Source organism: Strix aluco, chromosome 12 (assembly GCF_031877795.1).
Source record: "Strix aluco isolate bStrAlu1 chromosome 12, bStrAlu1.hap1, whole genome shotgun sequence".
Classification (NCBI taxonomy): Eukaryota; Metazoa; Chordata; class Aves; order Strigiformes; family Strigidae; genus Strix; species Strix aluco.
The window spans coordinates 26,048,711-26,072,780 of NC_133942.1; the positions used below are offsets into that span (position 1 = coordinate 26,048,711).

General features: G+C 35.9%; 1 protein-coding gene across 5 annotated transcripts in view; it reads right to left on the bottom strand.

Moving 5' to 3' along the window:
• Positions 1–24,070, bottom strand: part of NEDD4 (NEDD4 E3 ubiquitin protein ligase) — a 62,549-nt gene that overhangs the window by 22,770 nt on the left and 15,709 nt on the right. For 3 of the 5 annotated variants that reach the window (XM_074836979.1, XM_074836983.1, XM_074836980.1), the window contains 4 exons: positions 22,888–22,926; positions 22,393–22,446; positions 2,818–2,868; positions 18–79 (listed from right to left, as the gene is read on the bottom strand). In XM_074836979.1, coding sequence (XP_074693080.1) covers positions 18–79; positions 2,818–2,868; positions 22,393–22,446; positions 22,888–22,926 — 206 coding nt within the window. Of the gene's footprint in view, positions 1–17; positions 80–2,817; positions 2,869–16,086; positions 17,709–22,392; positions 22,447–22,887; positions 22,927–24,070 lie in introns of those variants that run through there. The other 2 variants (XM_074836981.1, XM_074836984.1) reach the window with 2 other exon arrangements.

Below are 24,070 nucleotides of genomic sequence, written 5' to 3' on the forward strand. Positions count from 1 at the left end.
ATGTGGCATTTACTAACCTTCTGGGATGAAGAACAAAATCCTTAAATGTATATGGTCTCTCCATACTTGGATTTTCTGTCTGGAATAAGAAAAGTTTTTTCAACAAAAATCTGTATCAAACACTTAAGCAAAATTATCAGAAATTTACAATTAGTTTCTTTAAAGGCCTTATAACATTTTAAGATTTAAATTATAGGTTTAGGTACAGTAATAGCAATACCAGCTTTAATCTTAGTAGTAAGACTAATTCCCCAGTTCAAGAAAAAAATTACCTTTCAGTGTATACAGTTTCTAAAGTGCAGAAAAAAAAACTTATTTAGCTTGAAATCAAGAAACAGATTCTCAATTCTCACATTTAAAAAATCTACCATAACTCTTTTTCCCCTTGGTCAGTATTTTTCAAATATCTTTTACACAGAACACACATAAAAAGCCATTTCTAGCTTTATGACTTGAGGATTAAAAGAAAAAAAAAAAAATCACAGAAGAATCCATTCTAAGAATATCTCTGTTCTGATTCACAAAAGTGAAGTTGCTCAACAGAAAGAAGCACAGAGGTAACCAGACATAATTTTATAAATATACATCCCAGGTACAGGTAGAGAAATATACATGAAGGATCATTAAAGAAAAACAAAGGTATTTATTTTTCTGATCAACATAAATATTTATAATCCATCTGAAATGTTTTTGTAAGAATTGCAGAACTTGATTTTTTACTAATACTGTATGTTTAGGAACATTTGTAAATCTCTAAGTTTGGGGTTTTTTTTTCCTCCCCTAGCCATCTGTAAATTCTGGGGAGTAACTCCAGGCTCTTGTTAATGAATACATTTTAACTGTTTCAAGAAGTACTGTATAAGATGAGGAAAAACTTGCAACTGATATATTTGTAGGCCTTTTAATTAAGCACAATGGTACATGATGCAATCCTCAAAGGCTGAACTAACTCCATAACAGTATTTTCAAGAAATATCTAATCTGTGTCAACAGTTGATTGGAAAGAAACAAAAAACAACTCCATAATCTAAAGGTTAGACACGATTAAGTTAGAGATTTTAGAATTTTACTTGCAACTGTTGAGCTTTCTTGTGAAAAAGTCCTAAGATTAAGCTGACTAGATTTTACTGAATGTGGTAACTATTACACCAAATCTCAGAAAGAGAAGTGTTCCCTTGTATTTCAGACATCTCAGTGTAAGCTCTTATTAATACAATTTAGAAATACTACGCTCAAGTTGAAGTGTTCCACCTTCACTGAATTAAAATGCAGATCTTCAATCCTATGATGATATGTGTGTTACAATGGTGTTATCTGGAAGATCAGGTTCTATACTTATAAAATTAATTGTCTTTCAACTATGGTAAATACCTCTTTGAAATTAAAATGAAATTAAGCTTAGAGTTTGGTTTTGTGGGGTTTTGGGTTTTCCCCCCCTCCCCAACATTATTTCTGCCAACACACACACTTTATCTTCTTAATCTAAATTTTACAATTATTTGTCTGACTTTCCAAAAACAGCAGTTGCCTCATATTCAATGCTAGATTACACTTCGATTAATACATTTTGGTTTTGGAAAGAGCAAATTTTTATCTGCCAACTGGCTTACCTTGCAGATGATTTGCCCTTTTAACATGTCCCTGATTACCAGCTCTTTTTAGTTTTGAACAGTCTGCATTTGCATAGTATCAAGAAAAATCAAAACTGCATGTAATAAAGAATTTATAAATTCATTTTATTTATCCAATATGTATTTACTTATGTAAATGAGAGACTTTCAAAAAATCCACCTATATTTGGGGCAATAATGTACAATGGATATAGATGGTAAGACGAAGTAACTGAGAACAAGGAACCAGGAAGCAGAAACAAAGAGGAGACAGGGAAAAGTTGATATCTGAAGAAGGTAAGAAAATAGTCATGAAAATAGTCAAGTGAGGCTCTGTAACTCAAAAAAGAAAGGAAATGCACCAGTATCTCCAAAAGACTCCAGATATTGCTGTCCAGCTTATTAGTGGGAAGTGAAAACAGTCTTCTCCAGAGGGGCGTTGCAGCCAGCCTTTCCAACCCACCTGACTGAGGGAGAGGAGTTAGTGTGATCTTGATCCCAGTTATAGGTGGGAAACAGGACATGTCTGTAACTACTCCTGACACGGTTCTCACCAGAATGAAGGAAGAACTGCTATTAGAAAGGTTTGCCACAGTTGTTATCCTGTCTACCTATCCTATCAGTTGCTGATAAATCTGTTAGTATTTGCTAATGTTTTGAGACCTCAAAAGAAAATGAAAAGGCTTACTTATTTCATGTTCTTGGTGATATTTCTTTAAAATTATGTGCTTTGCACAAGGAATACAAAATCTAAAAACCAAAAAAGTACAAAGCAGCACTAGCTCTATTTCCCACTTACCCTCTTCTGTATCTGTTTATGGGAGTAAGGAATAGTAGAAGTAAAGTTGTAGACTTTAACAAAAATATTTTAAGAAATGTGACAATAATTACAATTTCTTCTTGTCTTTAACCCTGTTTCAAACCTTGCATTTTTATTCTTGAAAAAGCTAAAAGGACTCAACTCTCACAGCAGCAGAAAGCAATATCTAAACACAAGGTAACCTACTTAAAATAAATATCAGCACTTAAAAATCCTCTAGCAAATCCACAAAACAAAACCAAAACAAAAAAACCTAGAGAGCAGGAGAATTTAATCACATATTATCAGTATAGTTAGCTTCCTTAAATGACTAATACAGTTGCATACAGAATAATCTTTTCCCTTTCACAGTCTTAAAACAAAAACAAACAAACAAAAAATACAAACCGGTAACTGATAAAGAGGAATATCCACTTGCCCAAGAAAATCATCTCGAGTCTACAGAAAATAAAAAACAAATAAAAAAACACAGAAAGTTTAAAGTTGCAAAGTGATTTAAAAACATTGTTCCAAAGCCCTGATAGCATAGTAATGCTTTTTAAGAACTTAAATTATAAACAATAAAAATTGTTCTGTACAGAACGAGTTCTGATTGACCCAACATTCAGAGCCTTGGACAGCTCTGCCTTCCTCAAAATAAATGAAGTTTGAGGGAGCTGGGGGGGGTGATTTGGTTTTTAAATCATATAGACTAATGCTAATCAAACAGAAGAGAGTTCTTCAGCATCAGGGCTAAGACTGTCAGCATTTCCAGTAGAAACATCATCCTAAAGGGCAAAGAGTAAAGACACTTTTCCCTTGGCTGTTTCAGTAGAATAATTGTCTGGGTATACATGTTTAAGCAGCTAAACATTTATCACAAATTAACACAGAACTAAAGACCTTCCTCCTAGGAACGCCTACAATTTCTATAAACCTAGACAGCTGTTTAAAACAGGAATAAATATTTTTTTCTTTTCAAAGTAATACAGCTACTATCAAAAATAAGATGAAGCAAAGTAAGTTTCATGCGTGATGCTTCGGAAGTTCCAGCAATTCCAGTGGTCCCAAGCCTGGCAGCAGGAGCTTCAAGTTTGGCATCTCCCCTACCCCTGCCTGACATTCCCGTTGATATATGAACATGTGTTAAAATTCATTATAACTATGAAAAAATACCATTTGCCTACAGACATCGTGGAGTTTAGTTTTATCAACTATAATCTATAAGATTCTGCCCTGACTTGCATGTCTGGACTGTCCAACTACAACCAGACTATGAATGCAGCAACTTTGCAGCCCAATCCCATCCAGCCTATGCTGTAGTACCAGGGGAGGGACTGACAACACATGGTATCATTATATAGTTTGCTTTTGATCATCAATTTTTGGCTGCCAAAAGAAATTAAGATTTTAGTAATTTACGTAGGTAATTTCAGTGTTTGCCAATAGTCACAGCCAACAGTCAAAGCACCTTACTTGACTTCTTACTGGAGCATATGCTGAGTTGTTTCAAATTCATTTGCGATTTGAAAGCCTTTGCGAACCTCCACAAAAGCAGGAGAATGTATTATATGGGTCATTTAACATGAAGATTTTAGCACACTGCCTGCATACTAAAATCGAGAGGGCATGAAATTTTTAAAAGGTATGTATAAGCCTATGGCATTTTTCAAAAATCTACACTATAACAAGACCACACTTTTTTGCACAGACAGGGTAAGGAAAGTCTTAACACTGTAGTCTGTGCAGCCTCTGGATTTCTAGTCTTCCTGATTTTTCCAGCTAACAAAAGATTTGGTGCCTATTCTTTCCTAAATCTGTTGGTGTACCACAAGCTTTTATTCGAACTCATCACCCAAGGATTTTGGTGGCCTTCATCCATAAAACTTTCCACTATGAGGCTCCACATCTCACTGACATCTATTCCCTTCACCTCAGAGCAAAGCCGTGTGTTTCACCTTTCTTCTAGCACGACCGTATTTTTGATTTTCAGTGCCAATGTTTTACAGTATTAAGATTCCAGTCCAATTCTACCCATTTTTTTGTACCATTGACAGCATTCTTCATTCAAACAGCTCTGGCACTAAAGGCTACAGGTATTTCTTGAAGCAGTTCTTTTTCCCTTAATAATTCCAGTACCTTTTTTCTTTAGGTCTGTTGTCCTGTTTGTCCATTTCATCTTTCAATTATACATGTACATGGAGAACCAGAGCCACACATTTGTATAAGCTCTAATTTTTATACCTCCAAAAAAGCACAAGTAGACTGCAGAGCTTGTCATAGATGATAACATGCTAGAAATCTAGAGATATATAATTAAATTGAATTTGTGGTTTGTATGTGTTATATTCAGATTGGAAGGGGAGGATGGAAATAAAAACAAAACACCCATATTTCTCCTTCACAAACTCATTTGAGATAGAAAGCTACAACAGGTTTTCATACCTGAAGAGTCTGAAGCTTCTCTGAACTACTGAATGAAAACTTTCTGCATTATTATAGACCACAAGCTTCTGGAAAAATCTAACTATCATTTTTGCCTATGAGGTTCTTTTTAAAATGGCACAGCACATACCTTAGACATGTTAAAAGGCTTAGTATTTGTAAAGTTCTTGGCAATCCTCAAATGGAACATGCCTTTCAAATAATTTACTGGAATGTGGGACAAAAGTCTGCTGTATTTTAGAAAACCTCAGAACTTTGTGTTTGTTACCAGCATTATTTTAGTACAGGCTCCTGTTATTCACTTTATTCTGCTGTCTTTCCTGCTATTTTTAGCAGAGCTAGCCTTGATAACCAACCTTTAACAGTACTTTCTCCTCCAGCTAAAGAGTAAAATCCTCCAGTGGAGATTTTTGTTGACCTCCAAACAACTAATACGTAGATCAGATAGCAGGAATGCTCTTTAGCAATGTGCCTCACTATGACAAGCTGACTAACTGCCTTCAAAGAAGTGCCAAAGACACTTTGAAACAGCATCACAAACATTAACAATTAAATGCCAATGGAGTTGAAACTGTTTGGATCTCTGTTTCATGAGAGCACGCATCCAGTTTTTTCAAGGCAGACAAGTGGGTCAGTTGTTCTTGTTAACTTTTAATTTCTTAACAGCCAGAGAACTCAAAGTGCTGCTTGCCAAACCGTAAGTGCATAAACCTCAATTAATGATACAGTACTAACAAAGAGGCCTTTTGTTTTACTGATTCATTGGTTTAGTCTATAGAAAGTTATTAAAAACATGTGAGGACAGACAGCTGCCGTATACAATACATTCAAAGAACTCTATTGCAATGCCAAAGTGAGTGCTCAAAGAGGAAAAGCACCGAAAGAATGTAATCCAGTCCAAAACTCATTTTCATCTGTTTTATGATTATACAGTTAATAAGCCTTAACAGTTAAGATTGGGGATTTTCTTCTGCAATTCCCATCAGAAACTGGCTAGAAATAGATTTTAAACAGACATGCTTATCTGAGTCACACACTTAAGAGCGGTACTGAGAACATTACCTGTAATTTATCAGGTTTGAAGACAGTTAACTGAATTTAATGCCCTTCTTAATTGCTGGATTCACCACATTGCCTTTTGAAGCAGCTCTTTTATAAGACCAGGGTGTTGAAATAACAGACATTTTCTCTACTAGCTTTTGTAACTAATTTTTGTTGGTGTACTATCCCAGGAATTAGAAGATAAGTATAGTCAGAAAAAGACTGGAAATAAACACACAGCTAGTTGTGCATAAGTCGGTCTTCACACAGAAATCCACAGCTGTATGGCAAAACGAGAAGCACACAGCTTTTATTGGAGGGAATATAAAGTATCAATTCAAATTGAAAAAACAAACAGTGATACTATCACTGCTTAAGAAAACAGGAGCTCAACAGATCCCTTATAAAACCAACATTCTTCTTGCTTAAACACCCAAACATCGACATTAGTTACAAGCTTGATGAGAATAAAAAAAAACAACCAACCTTTCCTGAATTACACTAGCAACTTAAAGTATTTTTCTTTTCATGCTGTGCTAGGTATATTATTTGGTTCTCTTGAACTCTAAATCAAGAAAAGTGAGCTCTTTCTCTTCCATAAAATGCTGCCAGCATATGCTATTCATCACAGGAAAATAACAGTTTCAAACCAACAAAATTCAATTATCATGTGAAGATGTTATGAATTTCATGGATTCTAAAAGTAATGTTTTCTCTACCATGCAAAGCAATAAATACTTAGTTGCATGGAATTCATTACAGTCACAGTCTCCTGCATTTTTAAGGGAGAGAGATACATTGTGAGATTTTTTTTTGTGTGACATGTAGGCATTTCTTTTTAGTTGGCATCTATGATCAACTGTCTGTGATACTGAAATATAAGAACCTATCAGCATTTTCAAAATAGAGAAAATATGCACTGTTAGATCAATGGTTATTATGCAACATATGTTTCTGCAGGACCTTCAGCCCTGCTGGCTGCTTCAACAGCAAGGTGTCAGCATAACATGCCTCAGCAGTTTTACCATCTGTTTAACAGACAGCATTTAGAAATGACACCTAAGTTATTTTCACTAATTCTCCCTCACTTCCACAGGTACTTGCAGAGAACTGCTTCTCTAAAAAGACCAGAGCAAAAGTGTCGTCTTGTTTCTCCATTTATAGCTTACACTTTTTATATAGAACCAGAATCTTATAGATAGCTTCCTTAAAAGTTATTTAGTCTACAGTGATTTTGTAATAACATTCATATATTTCTTTACTCAAGGTTTGCTACTTTGAGAACTTCAGCTTAAAAGTTCATTAACAAAGCAATTTAAGAAAGCTTTTTTTTTTTTTGCATATGAGAACTCATTTTCACATTGGTCACAGGAATACAAGAAGTCATCTAATTTAACTGAAGCATACCTAAGCACAACATAAACAGAGAACTAGTCAAAAGTTAGTAACATGTACATTTTATTCCTCAGGAATCTGAGTTCCTTTGGGTTTGGACAAATGTGCCAAATAAGCTACTATACAAAAAGCAGGAGTATTATATTTTATGAAAAGTCAGGAGCCAATCCAGATTTGGCCTCCTGTGTTACACCAGCCAACATCAAAAAAATTCAGAAAACACTACCAAATATTGAATTTGGTACTATTTCGACAAGTCACTCCTGACATCGCGACAGTTAACTTCATAACAGTATAAAAATATAAGACTTTTACATCTATTTGTGGAAGGTTTTGTGCCAAATCTTAAGACTTCAAATAAAGTTTGAAAAACAAACTCTTGTAGTAACAATTCTAGGTGCACTTTTGCCTTCACCAATTAACACTGTAAAGCTTAAAACACTCAAAAAATTTAAAACCCTATCAAACATTAAACTGCACATGTAATTTGCTCCCTGAAATGAGCAACAGATATACTAGATATGACAGATGTTAACCACACTGGCTAATTAATACACTGGGCAGGAGGACCCAAAACAATCAACTTTTTGTTATTCAGCACAAGAGGAAACAAACAGATTTTTTTTTTTTTAAAAAAAATCAAACTATTTGCCTCCAAAAGGCAGATAGGCAATTGGAGCATCTCTGCATCATAGTCTCACTCCTGGAAAGTTCATTAGGTCCAGTACAGTGCCATACAGAAGCACAAAATCAGGTTGAGCTCAGAAGCTGCTTTTTCCAGCCCTAAATATAATCTTGAACAATCAGCCCAGGCTGTACAAGTAACTGATGCCTTCTAAGAAATTTCTGTGAACAGAGACCTACAGCAGGGCTGGATGCAGGCTGAATGGCCTCAGCCCACTCCAAAGTTAGTCCAGCAGTTTTCAAAAGCATACAGTCTACTGTTCTCAGCTACTGCTGATCCAAATTCAACATGAAGTCAGGAACTCCCCATGCCTTTGCATGAGTGCAGAGCTAGCAGCCGCTGCCATCCACACTGCAGTTTTCCATGCTCTTCTGCACTCTGCATTAGTCCTCAGCATTAGTCCTCAGCCACCGCTGATCTGAATGAGAGCTCCAAGCCCTACCTATTAACCCCTCCCTAAAACTACTGCTGCCAGTCCTAAATGTAGGCAGATGACCTAGCTATAGCAGAACTTAATGGTTTGTCTTAAGCTGTGCTATGCTGAAGTTATAAATCCTATCTGTCCAAAACCAGTCTGCATGAACTCACCTTAGATGCCTCAACCTCTATGACACAAGGCAACTACAACACAAATAATCCACCCACAATTACTTTTACAACAAAAGCAGTATTACAATTCATTTCAGATAAGCTCAACATTTCTTAAAGCTACATTACACTTCCCACATTAGACATGGGTTTCATTGGCCTATTATTTGCCAGATGTTAACCACTTCAGATTTAATCTTTGTAATCTGAATATTTGTCCCAAATCAAACTTACCAGAAAGAATCATTACTACAACAACTGGCTAAGGTAGAAACTCTATTAAAAAATAAGTAACATTCACAATAAGCTCTGGAAACCTTTTTATTCAAAAAGCCCTTGTGCTTTCACATTACTGAACAAGGCCTTCTCCCTTATGCTAGGAAAATCACAGATAGCCAGAGAAATCATCTAGGTCTAAAAGAATCCAGTTCTATGTTTCTTCCCACATTCCTTACTGAGTAGCCAAGTGTCCCATTTGCATTTTAATATGCCCTAACTTCAATGACTCCAATTCAAGTTTGTATGTAATTTCAGCCAGGAACTTGCTGATGTCCTTCTGAAATTCTGTTTGCTTATGTTACAGTTGATACAGCTGAGAGCAGCCCAAGGTCTCAAACAATAATTGCATCTATCCGTAGACTTTTCAGTTTACCGTAAACTGCCATGAAAAAAAAAAAAAAGTTATGTACTCTCTTGAAACAGAGGTGATTGTAGATCCATAAACTAACACTGAAAGGAGCTACAAATATTCTGCTGGCTGCATTCCCAAATCAGCATGTTCTGTTTGTCATAGGGAGTGAGGAAAAAAGTTCACTTGAAACAGAGACACTTAACAGAAATGCAGGGCAGTCCCCTTCAGACAAGGGCAGAAGTCAGTCATAAGCAAATGACTCGCCTGAAAAGGCCAGTCAGTTTTGCTTGCTTGTTCAATCTGTGAAATTCATCTGCTTCTGGAAGACGAGAAAACACGTGTTGGAACACAAAAGAACACTCTCAGCCCAGGGTGAAGGGAGAACTTGAAAGAGCATTTCTACCATTTAATCCTAGGTGGCTGCAAGGGCTGCGCAGACACCAAAGAGCCTAGTAGTCAGATTAATGCTCTGTGTAGCCTTGTGTCCTTTCCCTAGTAATGGCCAAGAGCAGATGCTTAAGAAAATAATAAAAGCAGCAGTTAAGAATAGTACTTCCTCTGATACATCCCCCAGTTTTTAAATGAGTAAGTGGTCATGGACTTTTTCATCCTGACTTTAAAATACATATTGAGAATGTAATACTTTGATGGATCTTTCTTCAACTTACCCAACCTCATCTTGAAATCCATTTCTACTTTTGGTATGCACAACTCCTTGCAACAGTGAGCTCAGCAACACATAAGAGAACATATTTGTTTTGTAAGAGTAGATTAAGTTCACCTCCCCTGAACTATAGTTTTATAAAACTCCCTTTATGCCACTTTTTTTTTTCCCCCCAAAGCTGAAAAGCCCTTGGTCTACTTAGTGTCTCCTCACATAAAACTTACCCCAATCTTGTGACCTTTCTTGCATCCTGAAAAAGGATGACTAGAAATATGCATGCCATGCACATATGTGGATTTGTGCAACTCCATAACAGTGTTTTAAATTTTGTCAGTTTGTTCGTTTTATAATAAATCCTAACCTTCTCTTTGCCTTTCAACTGTCAACAAGATTTGAGCTGACATTTTCAGAGAGTCACCATGACATAAACTATTTCCTGACCAGTATGGTAGACCATTACCACGCATGCATCATTAATTGTTTTTCCTCTGTGTGCAGTACTTGGCATTTATCAACACTGATTTTCAAAGTGTCCATTCTACTGTCTAGTCACTATCATGAGATTTTCTGCAACTTCTGGGGTGACAATTTAATTCTCACTTTTGCTTCTTATCTTTTAATTAGTTGTCATCAATGAGGAAGCTTTTTTTTTTTACACTTATATATTGAGAGCATTTTTCAGAACTTCTGCTCAGGGTTCTTGTCAAATATTTTGAAAAGCTCAGTGTCCTGCATTAACCAGCTCACCCATCTTTGTATGTCATTGCTTAGTTTGATTTACATAACAAAACTTTTTATGAAAGTACTGCTCAGTCTCCCTCCTTGTAAACACAAAATATGTCGTATGTCTACTAATTCTACGTACTCTTTCTTCCAGACTAGCCTGTTGCAGTAGCCTGTAGGTCCCCTTTTGGTCATTTTATGCTACTTACCATCTTCCTTCAGTAAGGGAATCTAATAGATTAAAAATATAATTCATTATAGTTAGTATTTCAACAATTGTATAGCTGAGCTTCTTGGCTATTTTGGGGAGAATAGCTGTAGGTACTATTAGTTTTGTTAAGGGCTTCTGTCTTATGCTATAATGCTTACAAAGACTATGATTTCTACATCACCACAACATTTTCCAATAAATGTTTTTAACCCGAAGTGTTGACCTAGTTTCTCACAGAAAGCAAAGAGGATGTACCATTCAAAACAAGAAGAATTATGGCAATGATCGTAGTATTGTATCTGAAAGCCTGCAAGTTATTTGGCTTGTCAGGAGTAAAGGGAAGAGTATTTCTATCTTGCCTTGAGAAGAAGTTTTACTTCAAGACATTCTCAGATGTATACTAAGCCTTAAAAGACAGAATAACTATAGCTTGTGGCTATGTTAAAGCAGCCACACCATCAATGCTTCCTACTCTCTCATGGTAGATTAAAAGGACATGAATCAACCTGAAGGCTGGATAATTAAATATTTATATAAGGTGTTTCAGGAGCCCTGCTCTGCATCATTTCACAGTTTTAGTTCCCCCTTTCATTGGCATGATAAACACACCCAAACTCAGTTCAGCTGTAGACTATAAACAGAATGAGGTTAATCATAATTTGTGCAGAGCACGACCAGATAAAACTCCTCCTTAATGTGTACGTGTAGTGCTTGCTTATGACTACAAAGTGCTAGAGCTCCGATATACAGGATTATTCAAGTATTCTGCTGCAGCCCAGACACTGTTGCTTACAGCATGATCCTATTTTGAAAGTTACACACAGTTCACTGTTGCCAAATACAACTTGCAAAAGTGACAAAGAAACTTTTAGGGATGGAGATGATACCAAATAATATTAATTCATTGCTGCCTTTGCTAATGCTTCCTCGTAGCAACCCTTCACAGCTAGTCTTGGCTGCAAGGGTTATCACACCCTTTGTGTGTAAACTTTTTCCCCCTGAAAAAGATTGCTAATCAAAAGCTAAAGGCATGAAGAAAGGTAGAGAAGAAGCTGTAACAAAACTCTGCATTTAAGCAAGATGGAAAATAGAAGAAATCAATACAAATTATCAAAGCACTACAGGTCACTTTATATAAAGGATGAAAGTAGGAGATCACCTACAACTAATTATAAATTGTTAATTACTGTGATTAACAGATCATTTCCACTGTCTTCCCTTTAATGCTTTGATGTATACCTCAACTTCTAAAATCTGTCTGGCACAATACAAATAGTATTATGTGATTTAAGTCTAATGTAGTTGTCACCATGATTCCTCAGAAACACACCACCTTCCTTTCAACCCCAGTTCTCTGTGACTGAACTCTCCGTGACACAGCAATGTGCCACAGACAACCCTGTAACACGATCCTTCAAGATATGCAATACTGAACAATATGAAATTATTAGGCGATGAGGTTATTGTAGCACAAGAGCAGAGAGATGTCAATTTGTGCTTTGCCTTGCATTGCCTCTATAATATTTTGCCTCATTTGCCCCTTTTCTACCTCATTTCCTTGCACAGATGTGGGACACTGATACCCCTGCAGCCCCTTTGCTCAATATGCAAAGATAGAGATGGCTGGAGATAAGCCACAGTTGTCTTCCCCTTCTCTTGGCACTTCTCCCAGGCTGGACCATTATCTGCTATGAAGGAGTTTTGCTAAGACAGAAGCTCTATACTTAAAGAGGACATAAGAGAGAAGACAACTTCAGGCTATTCAGTGCTAACTTGTGGTGCAGCATTTATCAAGGCAATCAAGATCTTACAGGCACAGGTTCTGGTCCCCCCAGCATGTTCAGATCAGCTGGGAAGTTAGTGAAGACAGACACCCTCATGCGCAGCCCCCTCAAATTACTGTTCGCCCAAAATTTAAATTTAGTACTGAAAGATTCAAATAGCATCTCCTTTTACAAATACAAAAGGCAGAGTTCCAGAACCTGGTGAAAAAAGCTTGGAGAGTTCCAGCTAAAGGTTTTCTTCACACAAACCTGACAGCAGAAAAATGTTTTGGTTCTTTTACACCACCCCCGAAGTTTTTTTGCTTCAAAACATCTATTTCATTCACTAGAGAACAAACTTGAGCAAAATTACTTGCAAACAAAAGGACAACACAATAATTCCCTAAGGGTATAAAAAATTATTGTTAAGGTATACAGTTGTTGAAACAGATTTGCAAGTACATTTAAGATATTCACATTAATTAATCAGCAGTGATACTGATGGGGAAGGAACAGCTAATGTCAACAGGGACGTCAGCATATTATAATACTTGTGGAAGAGATTACCATAGCTTTTTTTTAAAAATAGTTTGTTTATGAACTACAAGAAATGGAACTGCAGTCACTCCTGACTTTCTCTGTACCTCTTAAAGTTTACACACGTAAGATGACATGTAAACTGTTCCCTTACTCCTAGCCTCCCAATTCACACCTGTGATGTCCAAGTGCTTTAGTTGCAGATTTATTTCTACCCTAAGCAAGATAGATGCACTGAAAAAAACATTAAAAACATAAATACAAAGTCAAGGACAACCTTCAGTGCTGCAACCATGGACTACCCTCTTCCTCCTGCTTCACATAAATGAAATTCCACTATCTACTGCAGAACCTATTCAATGTTTCCAGTAAAGATCAGCAGTGGTATGTGGGTCATAACCATTCCACATTTTTAAACTTAATTAAAAATAATCCAAGGCCAGTTGTCACAGAAATGGTGTTTTGATTTTTTTTTTTTTTTAAAGTCACCCTTTAACAAGCTGTTGATTACGGAAAGCAGGAAATCTGATACGAGGTGGCTGAAGGCTAGTAGCTAGGCACGTAAGAAAAGAATGCATAGACCTTTCGCTGCTTCAGACTCTGGAGTCTCTGACCAAAGCACTGATTTGATTTCATGACTGCTCTGTACAGATAGCTGACATTACTAAATGCTACTCCAGTATCAACTTGTTAAATTTGAACCCAGACTCAGCATATCAATATACTAGGCCAGACTAACTGGAGTCAAGAGAAATATTTTGGGAGTTGTTTATTTTTAAATGAGTCACAATACACCACGATAATTAACTGGACTATATAATTAAATGATTGCCATAGAATCTATTAGATTTGTCACAGACTAATAACAAGTATATTAGTATTTATTTTATTCTAGTGAATTGCTGAATTGCCATAAAGTCAACTACGGTTTTTGCTTGGTTTGGTAGGGGAAGCTTTTAATATTTTTTTTTAATAACATGTTTTATAGGATATTCTATAAAAAATGATTTTACATAAAGACTGAAAGGGCCGTTTCAGGACTAAAGGCTCCTGTGCCTGTTGTTGCATAAAGCAATCTGAAACAAGGATACTGTCATAAACCCTTTAGTGTCCAGTTTTCTGATGTCAAGAGATCTTTTTAGTTTGTACATAGACACAGCACACATCTAAATATTTACAAATACATGAAAAGTACAAGATAACTATACCAATTTGGGATTCACACTCTTTTTTTCTATCTTTTATTTTTTAACTTGTCTCTGTCATCTTCTAGTCAGAGAATGAAGTCTTAAGAATTCAGGAAGCTTAAAACATGGTGTCACATTAACACAGTAGAAATGCTGAACTACCCCAGAAACATGCTATCAAGTGGCTTTAAAAGGTTAAGTCTCCTTAGATTTTATGTCCATCCACTGTAAACACTGCTCCCCAGGAACTGAAACAAACTACAGTCAGTCCCGTGTCCTATGAGGTTTTCTGGAAATGTTTGCTAACAATCTAACCCTGAACTTGGATTCTATCTAAACTGAATTTATTAAAATTTACTCAGTATTAAAATGTAAAATATCTTGCATATCAACTGCCGTTAAACACAGAGGCTAGCAGCGCAAATTGACAAAAACTGTACTTGAACTGCATGACTCAACATGTTTTCCTTTTTACAATATACTTATAAAAAATAACTAGATCCAGACTACTTAAAACGTGTCATAATCTGTTTATGCTTACTGTGGACTTTACCATCAACTTTACAGTTTGATTTTGGGATGAGGAATCACCAAAATATATGCATAGTGATTACCTGTGATCCACTGTGAGTTTTACAATTAATCTTGAATATAGATCACAGTTTTATAAGAAGGAAAGTGCATTTTTCTTCAAAGCTTTTTAAACCAAAAAGCAAAGCAATACAAAAATTCAAAGAAGTCAAAAAGCATAGAATCATCAGGCACTATTCTAAGGACAACAGAATGAAAAACTACAGGCCAATTATACTATTAGTTTAGAAAGGGACTGTCATAACTATAGATCTTTGACATAAAGCCTTTTGCTTAAACAAGCATGTTAGTTAAATAGTAGTAGTGTCAATTCATAGAGAATGCTTTTATCAGCATTCACAACTAAAACGAATATATAATAATCAGATCATTCAAGTCTTCACAGTGTTATTTAAAGAAGTCTTAAAATCCACATTCCATGTGGCTTATGCCTTACTAACAATGTAAACTGCCTTAAGAGTTAATAAGAGCAAACACACTTCAGCAGTTTAGTTGGACATGAGTTTCATTACCAAAAAAAAATATATTTAATATAAGCCTTCTAGACCCAAGTACTATAATTTGAACAGCAATGTTGTTGGGAGAGGTATTAAGTTACAGTGTACTGCTCAGGCTGAAGTAGTGGTTGGAAGGAAGAAAAAAAAGAGAGAGGAAACTCTGAAAATTCCTGTGGTTCAGGGTGTATACAGAAACAAATGGTATTTACAGTTTCTCTGCTCAAATATGACTTATCTTTAATTCTACATACAGCAAACTGTTCTGTAAAATAAAGCCTATATGAAATAAACCTCAAAGACTCACTCACTTTAAGCTGTTTTATATGCAATTTTAGTAATTACTATTAATTTACTGAGAAGCTGTGTATTTGAAGCTACACAACTTCATCCGCAGTTTAATTAATTCCCACATCTAGATAACTAGACAAGAAAATACCTTTGACTTCGTGTAAATCATTGTTTTTAACATATTAAATACAGGTATTTCACTGTAAAACCTATTCACCTCTGCTACTGTGTGCACCACATTCTAAGAAACAAGTCCAAAAACCAAATGTTACAGATAATATAAAAATTAACTTCCTAACTGTGACAGTTTGACACCATTAGGAAATTCTGAAATCACTGCATTTAAGTCTTGATTGTAAATTTTGTTATTTTTCCAGTTAAATTTCAGCTGTAAAATACTGACAAATTTTTCTGTAAACAAGAACGCTCACCTTATGGGGCCTCCATAAAGAAGTGCTACACATTTCCCTTTTAGAGGTTCCGTATCTTTTCTTAACAGCAGCTGTTTTTCCTTCATTCCCAGGTTTGAACTGTATGTGCAACTGAGACGTCCTTGCACTATGACACTTGTATTTAAGGCTGGATAAACAGCAAGAAACTTTTTGGCGTGATCCTTCCAACGAAACACTTCTTTGCAAAACATGGTGGGTTTTGCTCATCTGTGCTTTGGGTCTTTCTAGCTCATTTATGTTAATCTGATATTCTGAATCTATTTTTGAAGGTAAACATGCAGATGTGCTACGTGCCAGTTTTAAATGAGGGTATTTTGCACTGGAGTTCAGATTTAACTCCGGACTGCAACAACCATTAACCACTTCACTGCTCGATGCAAATGCTCTTTGAGTAAGATGAACTGAAACACATGAGAAGCCATCAGACACTTCTTCAGAAGTTGCCTGCTCAGAACTATTCAAAATTTGACTTTTGTCCTGTAATGATGTGTTCAAGTAAAGCGGTCGAATGTCTCTGACTTCGCCAGAAGAGCAAACTGTTTTAGACAGTCGAAGTCCATTGACTGCTGTTGAAAGGAATCCCTTGGAAATAGTTTGATCTTCTTTTTGTGCCAGCTCACTAGGAGAAATAACTAGTTTATGGGATGTTTGATAGGCGCCTCTATTTGGTAGTTGACCTGAGCTTACTGGAGAAGCTGGAGGAGTACTGGAAGGACTCCTGGGGAAAATAACCAGTGATGAACAGCGTCGCAGTGGAATTTTAGTTTTCTTCCTCACTGACAAAGCATCTTGGTCAAAAGTAGTATTACTTCTACACAGAGCTTCCTGAGATGAGTTGTTCCTACAGGGATTACATTTGTTTGCAGTGCTTCTAGATGAAGAATCACCATGTACAACACTACTACAGAAAGTACCATCACTTGTTGAAAGAGTGCCACTACCACTGTCACTGATGACACTATTACTATATGAACCTCCATCACTTGTGGTACTTGCACATGATCCATAATCACTGCCAGCACTGCTGAACGATCCACTGTCACTGGCTGCAATACTGCTAAGGCTGCTATTGCACAGAAGGCTATCATTAGATCGATGATCAACCACAATTCTAGCGCCACAACTTCCTTCGTTACCAATACCAATGAATGAAGTGTCTTCACCAGTAGCTACAGCATCATCAGACCGAAAACATCCACTGTACTTTCTAGACTGTAAGGAAATGTGCAGTGAGGTGCTCCTTTTTATTCCCAATGAAGTAGTTGCATTTTCCTCTTGATTAATTACTTGTTGCATCACAGGTGCATAAGCAACTTGTCTAGGAGTCAGTTTCATTTGTGTAACATTAGGTGCAGAATTCTGCAATTTTTGGAAGTACGTACAACTGTTACTATCCAAAACATCTTCAGAGGTTTCCGATAACGGATCTGTGTTGCTTCTTTGGGTAGCAAAATGCAATCTTAACCGTCGTGCCATTTGTTCTCATTTCCACACATGTTAGCAAATGAAAGCCACAAAGATCCTTCAGCAGAAAGGCTACAGGCAGCTGCACAGAAGCTAGAGCTAGTACATCACAACAGTAAAAGCCCATAAAAGTTGCAGTCTTTGTCCTAATTTCTACAAGATACTAGTGTTAGAAAAGAACTGTACCTCTTGAAATAAGTCAGCCATTCGCTGAACCGCAGTTTCTGGACGTCTTTGATTGCTTGCAGTCAGAAAGCATTCATTCACAAAGCACTTACATTCCAACGACCTCAGCTGCAACACACTGACAGACTACTGACCTTGTTTCAATTATACCTTCTGTAATTTGCATAAGCGAATACAATAATAAACTTCCAGTACTTCCAAGTTTAAAACAGCAACTCCTGCTGCAGCCGCACTAGCTGAGTCAATGTGTCCGTACTTTCCTCAGCAGCGTATGACTACTAATATTTTTACCCATAGGTTTAGAATTACAGGAAGTTGGTAGGAATGAAGTCCCATATAATTGAGTATCAAGTCTAGGATTGAATTTCCAAATAGTAACCATGCTAGCAAACTGCTGAGGTCTGAATTATGCATAAACCAGTGAAATAAGCCTCCTCCACCTTAAAAAAAAAAGTCTGAAATGTTTAAATAGAACTTGAAAGAAATCTGGCATTATCTTGCCATCTACACTGTTAAGCAATCACACTTCCTCAAGATTTGTACACAGAAGAAACCTCTCCTGCCAATTAAATCATAATTTTCAGTGAGGTGCAACCAAATTAGAACTACAAAAAGTTATTCTGATTAATAATGTGGCATTTATTTGCAGCCTACCATGTTAACCCTTTGTTTTATATTTTAACCCTTCCCAATTTACAGCTGTTAAAGGTACAAAGAAACAAGCCATTCTTACAAACTGAACTACCTCATCTTGTCTGCTGGAAGCCCACAATAAGCAGACATTCATTAGAGTTCAATATGGCATGGAAGTCTATGACCAACTACGCAAGCTTTAGAACACTGAGTTAAGTATGCACAGGAATAAATAGGATTACCAAGCACAATTACAAAAGAAAGCTATTCTGTATAATTATATACAGTCTCATACATTCACAGCTAAGTATTTTTTTTTTTAATAAAATGATCAGCTTGTCAAGAAGTTAATATACTGTCAACTCTTACAAGAGTAATGGGATTGAGAATTCCTACAAAATGTTTCATATTGTCCCAAAAGGTCCTTTGCTGGCACCTAGTGGGACTTTCGAAAAAAGACAATCTTGAATCTTGCTGTTGAGTGTGGTTTTTTGTTGTTGGTCTTTTTTTTTTTAAACAAACATTTGGCTATGAATGTACTTCTGAATACAGAAGCTGTATGATGCAGTACTCAATGCTACCACACTAACGTGAAATTACTTAGTGCTGCTGAAAAAGTGCAAACAGAAGAGAACACTAGGCCATTTATACTTTTATAGGTCATACTACTAGGTTTTTTTTTTCTGCTCCATATTTATTTAACCTTTACTGTATTTTAAGCTAGAAGGCAGTAAAATTAACATTTATACCTCCTTCCCAAAAAAGAGCCAAGAATCAAATTCACAGTACCCTGTTTGCAAGCAACAGATTTGTTTTCTAATTATACTCCAGGGCTTACTTAACCTCTGTTAACTGAATTCCACAATTAGAATGCAGCAGTAAATGAATACTAGCTTATTCATAAAAAGCCAACAAATACAATAGTTCATTTATTTCATTATGCTTTACCAACTGGACTCTTAATGTTATTTGTTGGAGAAGGACTGGGATAGGGGGAGAAGAGGAAAGGAAAATACCATTAAATATTCACAGTTTTAAAGTGTTATAGTTGAACTTCAAGCAATATATTAAAAAAACCAACAAAAAAAAAACCAAAACCCACCCTCAGATATGCAAGTGAAGAGTAAAAAATGCATTTCTTAAAGCATTTCATTCCAACAACTAATTTATTAGTAGCAGTTTATAACATGTTAGTGTGATACAAATTTAATTGCAAGCACTTTATTATACTGCTTTTAGTAAAAGAAAGCAACACTTTCTCCCCCAACAGATGATCTGAAATGTGTTCCCAATTTTACTAAAGAAGCCTCTAAAAAAATAAGATGACATAATTTGGTAATTTAGGCTTAAGATTTAAGTGAAATTTCTCAACTTGCACTCTTCCTTAGCTGTAACTGTATAGGTATAGCCAGCCAACTACAGCTTCCTTAGTCAACATAAAATGGCTTTTAAAATGCAAAATTCTATCTTGCTGAATTAAGAGTTGACAAAAAATAAATTTAAAATAATAATTTTTTTAAAGTACCAATAGCTCCATTCAAATCTTAACATGATTGGCTTCTTCAGTATCAGTAACAGATTCTGGCACTTCATTTGAAACGTACATTAATTGTGACAAGTTATTGTGAGACAAGAAGAGATAGCAAAAAGACATCTAGTCCCTTCAGTGGTCCATCTCTTAAATGATCTCATTTTCCTCCTTGACAGATCTTTCAATGTGTTTTTAAAGACAACCATAACTGAGGACTCCACAAACTGCTCAAGCCCTTTCTTCTGCCAATGGTTTGCAACAAGTCAGGAGAACAAAATAGGATTTGGTAACGGAACACTAAATCAAGACAAACGATCTTTGAAAAATTTTGAAACTATTACAAAAATATTTTAAAATTGCAGTTGTTGGTGATATAACCAATGCAGCAGGACTTTGAATTCACGCCTAACACTGAAGACGATAAGTTTTGAGCCAGGTTTTCCAGAAAGCAACACTTCTTAAAAACAGAGATTTCAGGCTTCAATTTATCCCCAAAAGTTACAGGGAATAAAAGCACTTGGGATAAATTTTTATAAAGAAGAAGTTATCCATTGGGAGGACAGTTTGACAAATGTAAACGAATTTCAGTTTTATCAGCTTGCTCACAACATCTAGAAGAAAGAAAGGCTGATTAACAGTGAAGCCTACTAATATAATGGAAGGTGAAACACCCTCCGATCATAGCTGCATATCTTAGTGAAAGAGTGCAAGGCACCTATGATTTCTGACATGTGAAGATGAATTAATAAAAGTGGGGGAGCTTGTCAATGCTAACAACAATCCCAGCTAAGGCAACAATTTGACATAATTAAAACAGCTCAAGACACCTGGGATAGAAAGTTAGTGTTTCTGAGAGCCAGATGAAAAGAAATAGCCTTTTCCATTCACCAAATGAGGAGTCAGAAAAAATGAAAAATATTGGGATTATTGTAGAACTATACAGTGACTGATGAGGTCATGATGCTTTGATCTCTAAATAAAATTGTACATAGGAAACAAAGCATCATTTCCAAGCTAATGCCAATAAAATGTTTTATTGGTTCCTCTCCCAAAAGCAAACAGGCCAAACAACTTATCTACTCTAGATTAGAAAAAGAATGCTAAGGAATTCTCTTGGTGGAAACAAAAAAAACCCAACAAACCAACCCAAAAACCATTGGCCTTCTCCCCCCAAAAAATCAGGAATCTGACTTTCTAATCATGCCTCCCGGCTTCCAGGGGGTGGCAGTAATGTTCTGACTAATAGACAAAGTACTTTTGACCTGATGAACACACTGTAGCCCGTAACATCATGTTGAGACAAATATGATTTTTCAGGATGCTCAGATGTTCAGCCTGCCATGTAAGCCACAAATGCTGGTGATTCCCTTGAAAAATGCTTCAAAAAAAATTGAAAAGAGACACGATATTTGAAATATTTGGGACAGGTAATACAAGTAGTAAATTGTTTGGGGACTGTGTAAGTCTGTAACCAAGAAACAAGCGTCTTCTTTCTTAAATCTAATTATTCTAGGCAGTTTGTACCTTATTTATGTACATTTTCACTCTTCCCAACTTTAGCAGAGCAGCACCTATTACAATCCAGTTACAATGGATTACTGAATATATGCAGAAATCATTCTGAAGAAGTAAGTTTTTCATAGACAGCACAATATTCAAGCACAAAAGGAACCATTATAATGGCTATCAGAATGAAACTGTGTTTGGAGTACAAACTAAAGAGCACTCAGTCCCTCCTACGAGTTTCAAACTACTGCAGAAGGAAAAAGTATATATTCCAGTGATAAAAAAAATGGCTGAAGTGGCCTGAGGATGCAAGTGTCATAACTGTACTGCTACCAGCCTTACTTATTTACAATAAAACTTACAGACAGGAAGATAGGTAAGTAGACATCTTCATACGTAAAATGAGAGCATGGTCAGAGGAGGAGTTTTGATTTCACTGAGAAAATAAATGCACAAGCTATCCCCATCTTACTTATGACCTGCCATATGGAGTGTGACACCTAGCTACAAGATCACAACCCACTATCCACTTGTTAACATTTCCAAAGAGACACACATGCTTTCTTTCATGCTACTCTTCAAACATGGAAGAAGGTTCTCACACCGTGTACAGAGATACCTACACTGTCAATACTACTTTGTTTGTGGGAAAAATAAACATTCACTGCAGAGCTTTCAGTATCACCAAAGAATTTGGCCATATCATTTGAAAAGCACTATAAAAGAATGATACTTTTATGAATTAAAGCACATTAGAAGTTAAGAATAGTAACATAACTGCTTCAGAGCATCACAAAGCATGGTACTGTCAGATAAGTAAACTAATCAGGTCTGTCTTTAGCTTTAGGTTTCATTATAGAAGTTAAGGGTGTTTGGTGTCATTTTTTAATCCATGTTGAATCCAGATGAAATTACTTTCGTTCAAGTCTTTAATACATTGCAATATTAAACACAAAAGGACCTACCAAACGGTTTTCATCAAATACTTCAAAAAGGAGCCTGTGTTTCTGAGGATTAACCTAGGGAAAAGAAATATGTTAACAGTTAAAATATATGCTGAATTCTAGCATTTGTTTTCAGCAAAGGCTGTTTACGCGGGAGGAAAGAAATACTTAAGACCTAAATTAAACAGCAAATCTACACCTTGCAGCCATTTCACTATGTAACACATTTCTATTGGAACCAATGAGCCAAGACTGGTACTATCCCAAACCAGTTTTAGATCCATGTTCATGTTTTTAAACATTCACAGCATAAAGATAACATCAAGACTAAAAGTTTAACTCTGGCACAAGTAAAAACGTTAACAAATGTATTTCTAAGGAAAGAAGTTTGTGAGCCTTTTTGAACATTAATAATAGATGTATTTCTGATTTTAAGCTGAAGTAGTGGGAAAACATCTTTCCTAACATGTTAATGTAATATTCAACAGAGATAACAAGGCTGTAAAAAACACTTACTCTAAATAAGAGTTCTTCATTCCACTTTGGGTTTAAGGACTATATGCGAGGTGGGAAAAAAAAAAAAAGACAGCATTGGTTATAGTGACAATTCTGTATCGGTGTCTCTTCTGATGTTTTACATCTGTTTTATCCCATGTAACAACCCACTTAAGAAGAAAGTACAAAATGTTTAATTTTGCTATTGTAGGTAGAAGTCATGGGAGTCTTAAACTGTTTAATACAATGCAGAATTAAGACAATTTACTCAAGTATTCTCAGACTTTGGCTAACGCCATGGATACAAAGAAGGGATCATTATATAGTCCAAATCAGTTAACTTATGATATGTCTTTAGTAATAATTACTGCCTTCTTCTCAGTCCACTATCCACATTGCTTACATGCAAACATATGTTAATCCTGAAATGATGTACGCTTAGCAAATGCCAAATCTCTCAACAACATAATCTAGACAGACCAGGCACAGGTGGGACAAACACAATATAACCTGCTCAACTAAACACATATTTCAGTTGTGGCTATTTTCAAAAATACTAGAGATACTTTGAACTCTCATTATAGCTAAACTAACAATTATTCATGTGAAGACAAAACGCATGAGTGATCTCAATGTAAATCACAGCCACTATCTGCGAACAATGATTTGGAAGAGTACTTTCCCTCTCATGTACACCGTTTTCCATTTTTAGTTTATCTAATGCAAGTTACCAGTACTAAGACTGACTTCTTCCTGCAAGTATTCTAGAGAAACAAGTACTATCATGATTCAGGTGAACTGCGCAGTTTGATGTTGAAACACAACAAATTGTGTTTGTGTTTCAAACAAAAAAAGAAAGAGTTGTGCAACAAGGAAGAGAGTAAAAGGTTTTATGGCAAGAAAGAGATTCTTATATTAATAAAGATCTCAGAAAATCAGAACAATCCAGTATTTCCATGAATGATGTAGTTTTGAATCAGTATTCACCTTATATTCCTTAGTGTTTCTCTACCTTTCACTAAAATTATTGAAGAGAAAATACCAAAATAATGCCATGAACAGAGAAACAGTAGGTTATGGAACATTCCTTTCCCCTTGCCTGTTCAATCAAGTGATGTGTTAGTTTTCATATTTTCTGCAGTATTAACTTTTCCTCTAGAATCTGATCAACAAACCAAACAAAACCACCACAACCCACAAAGAT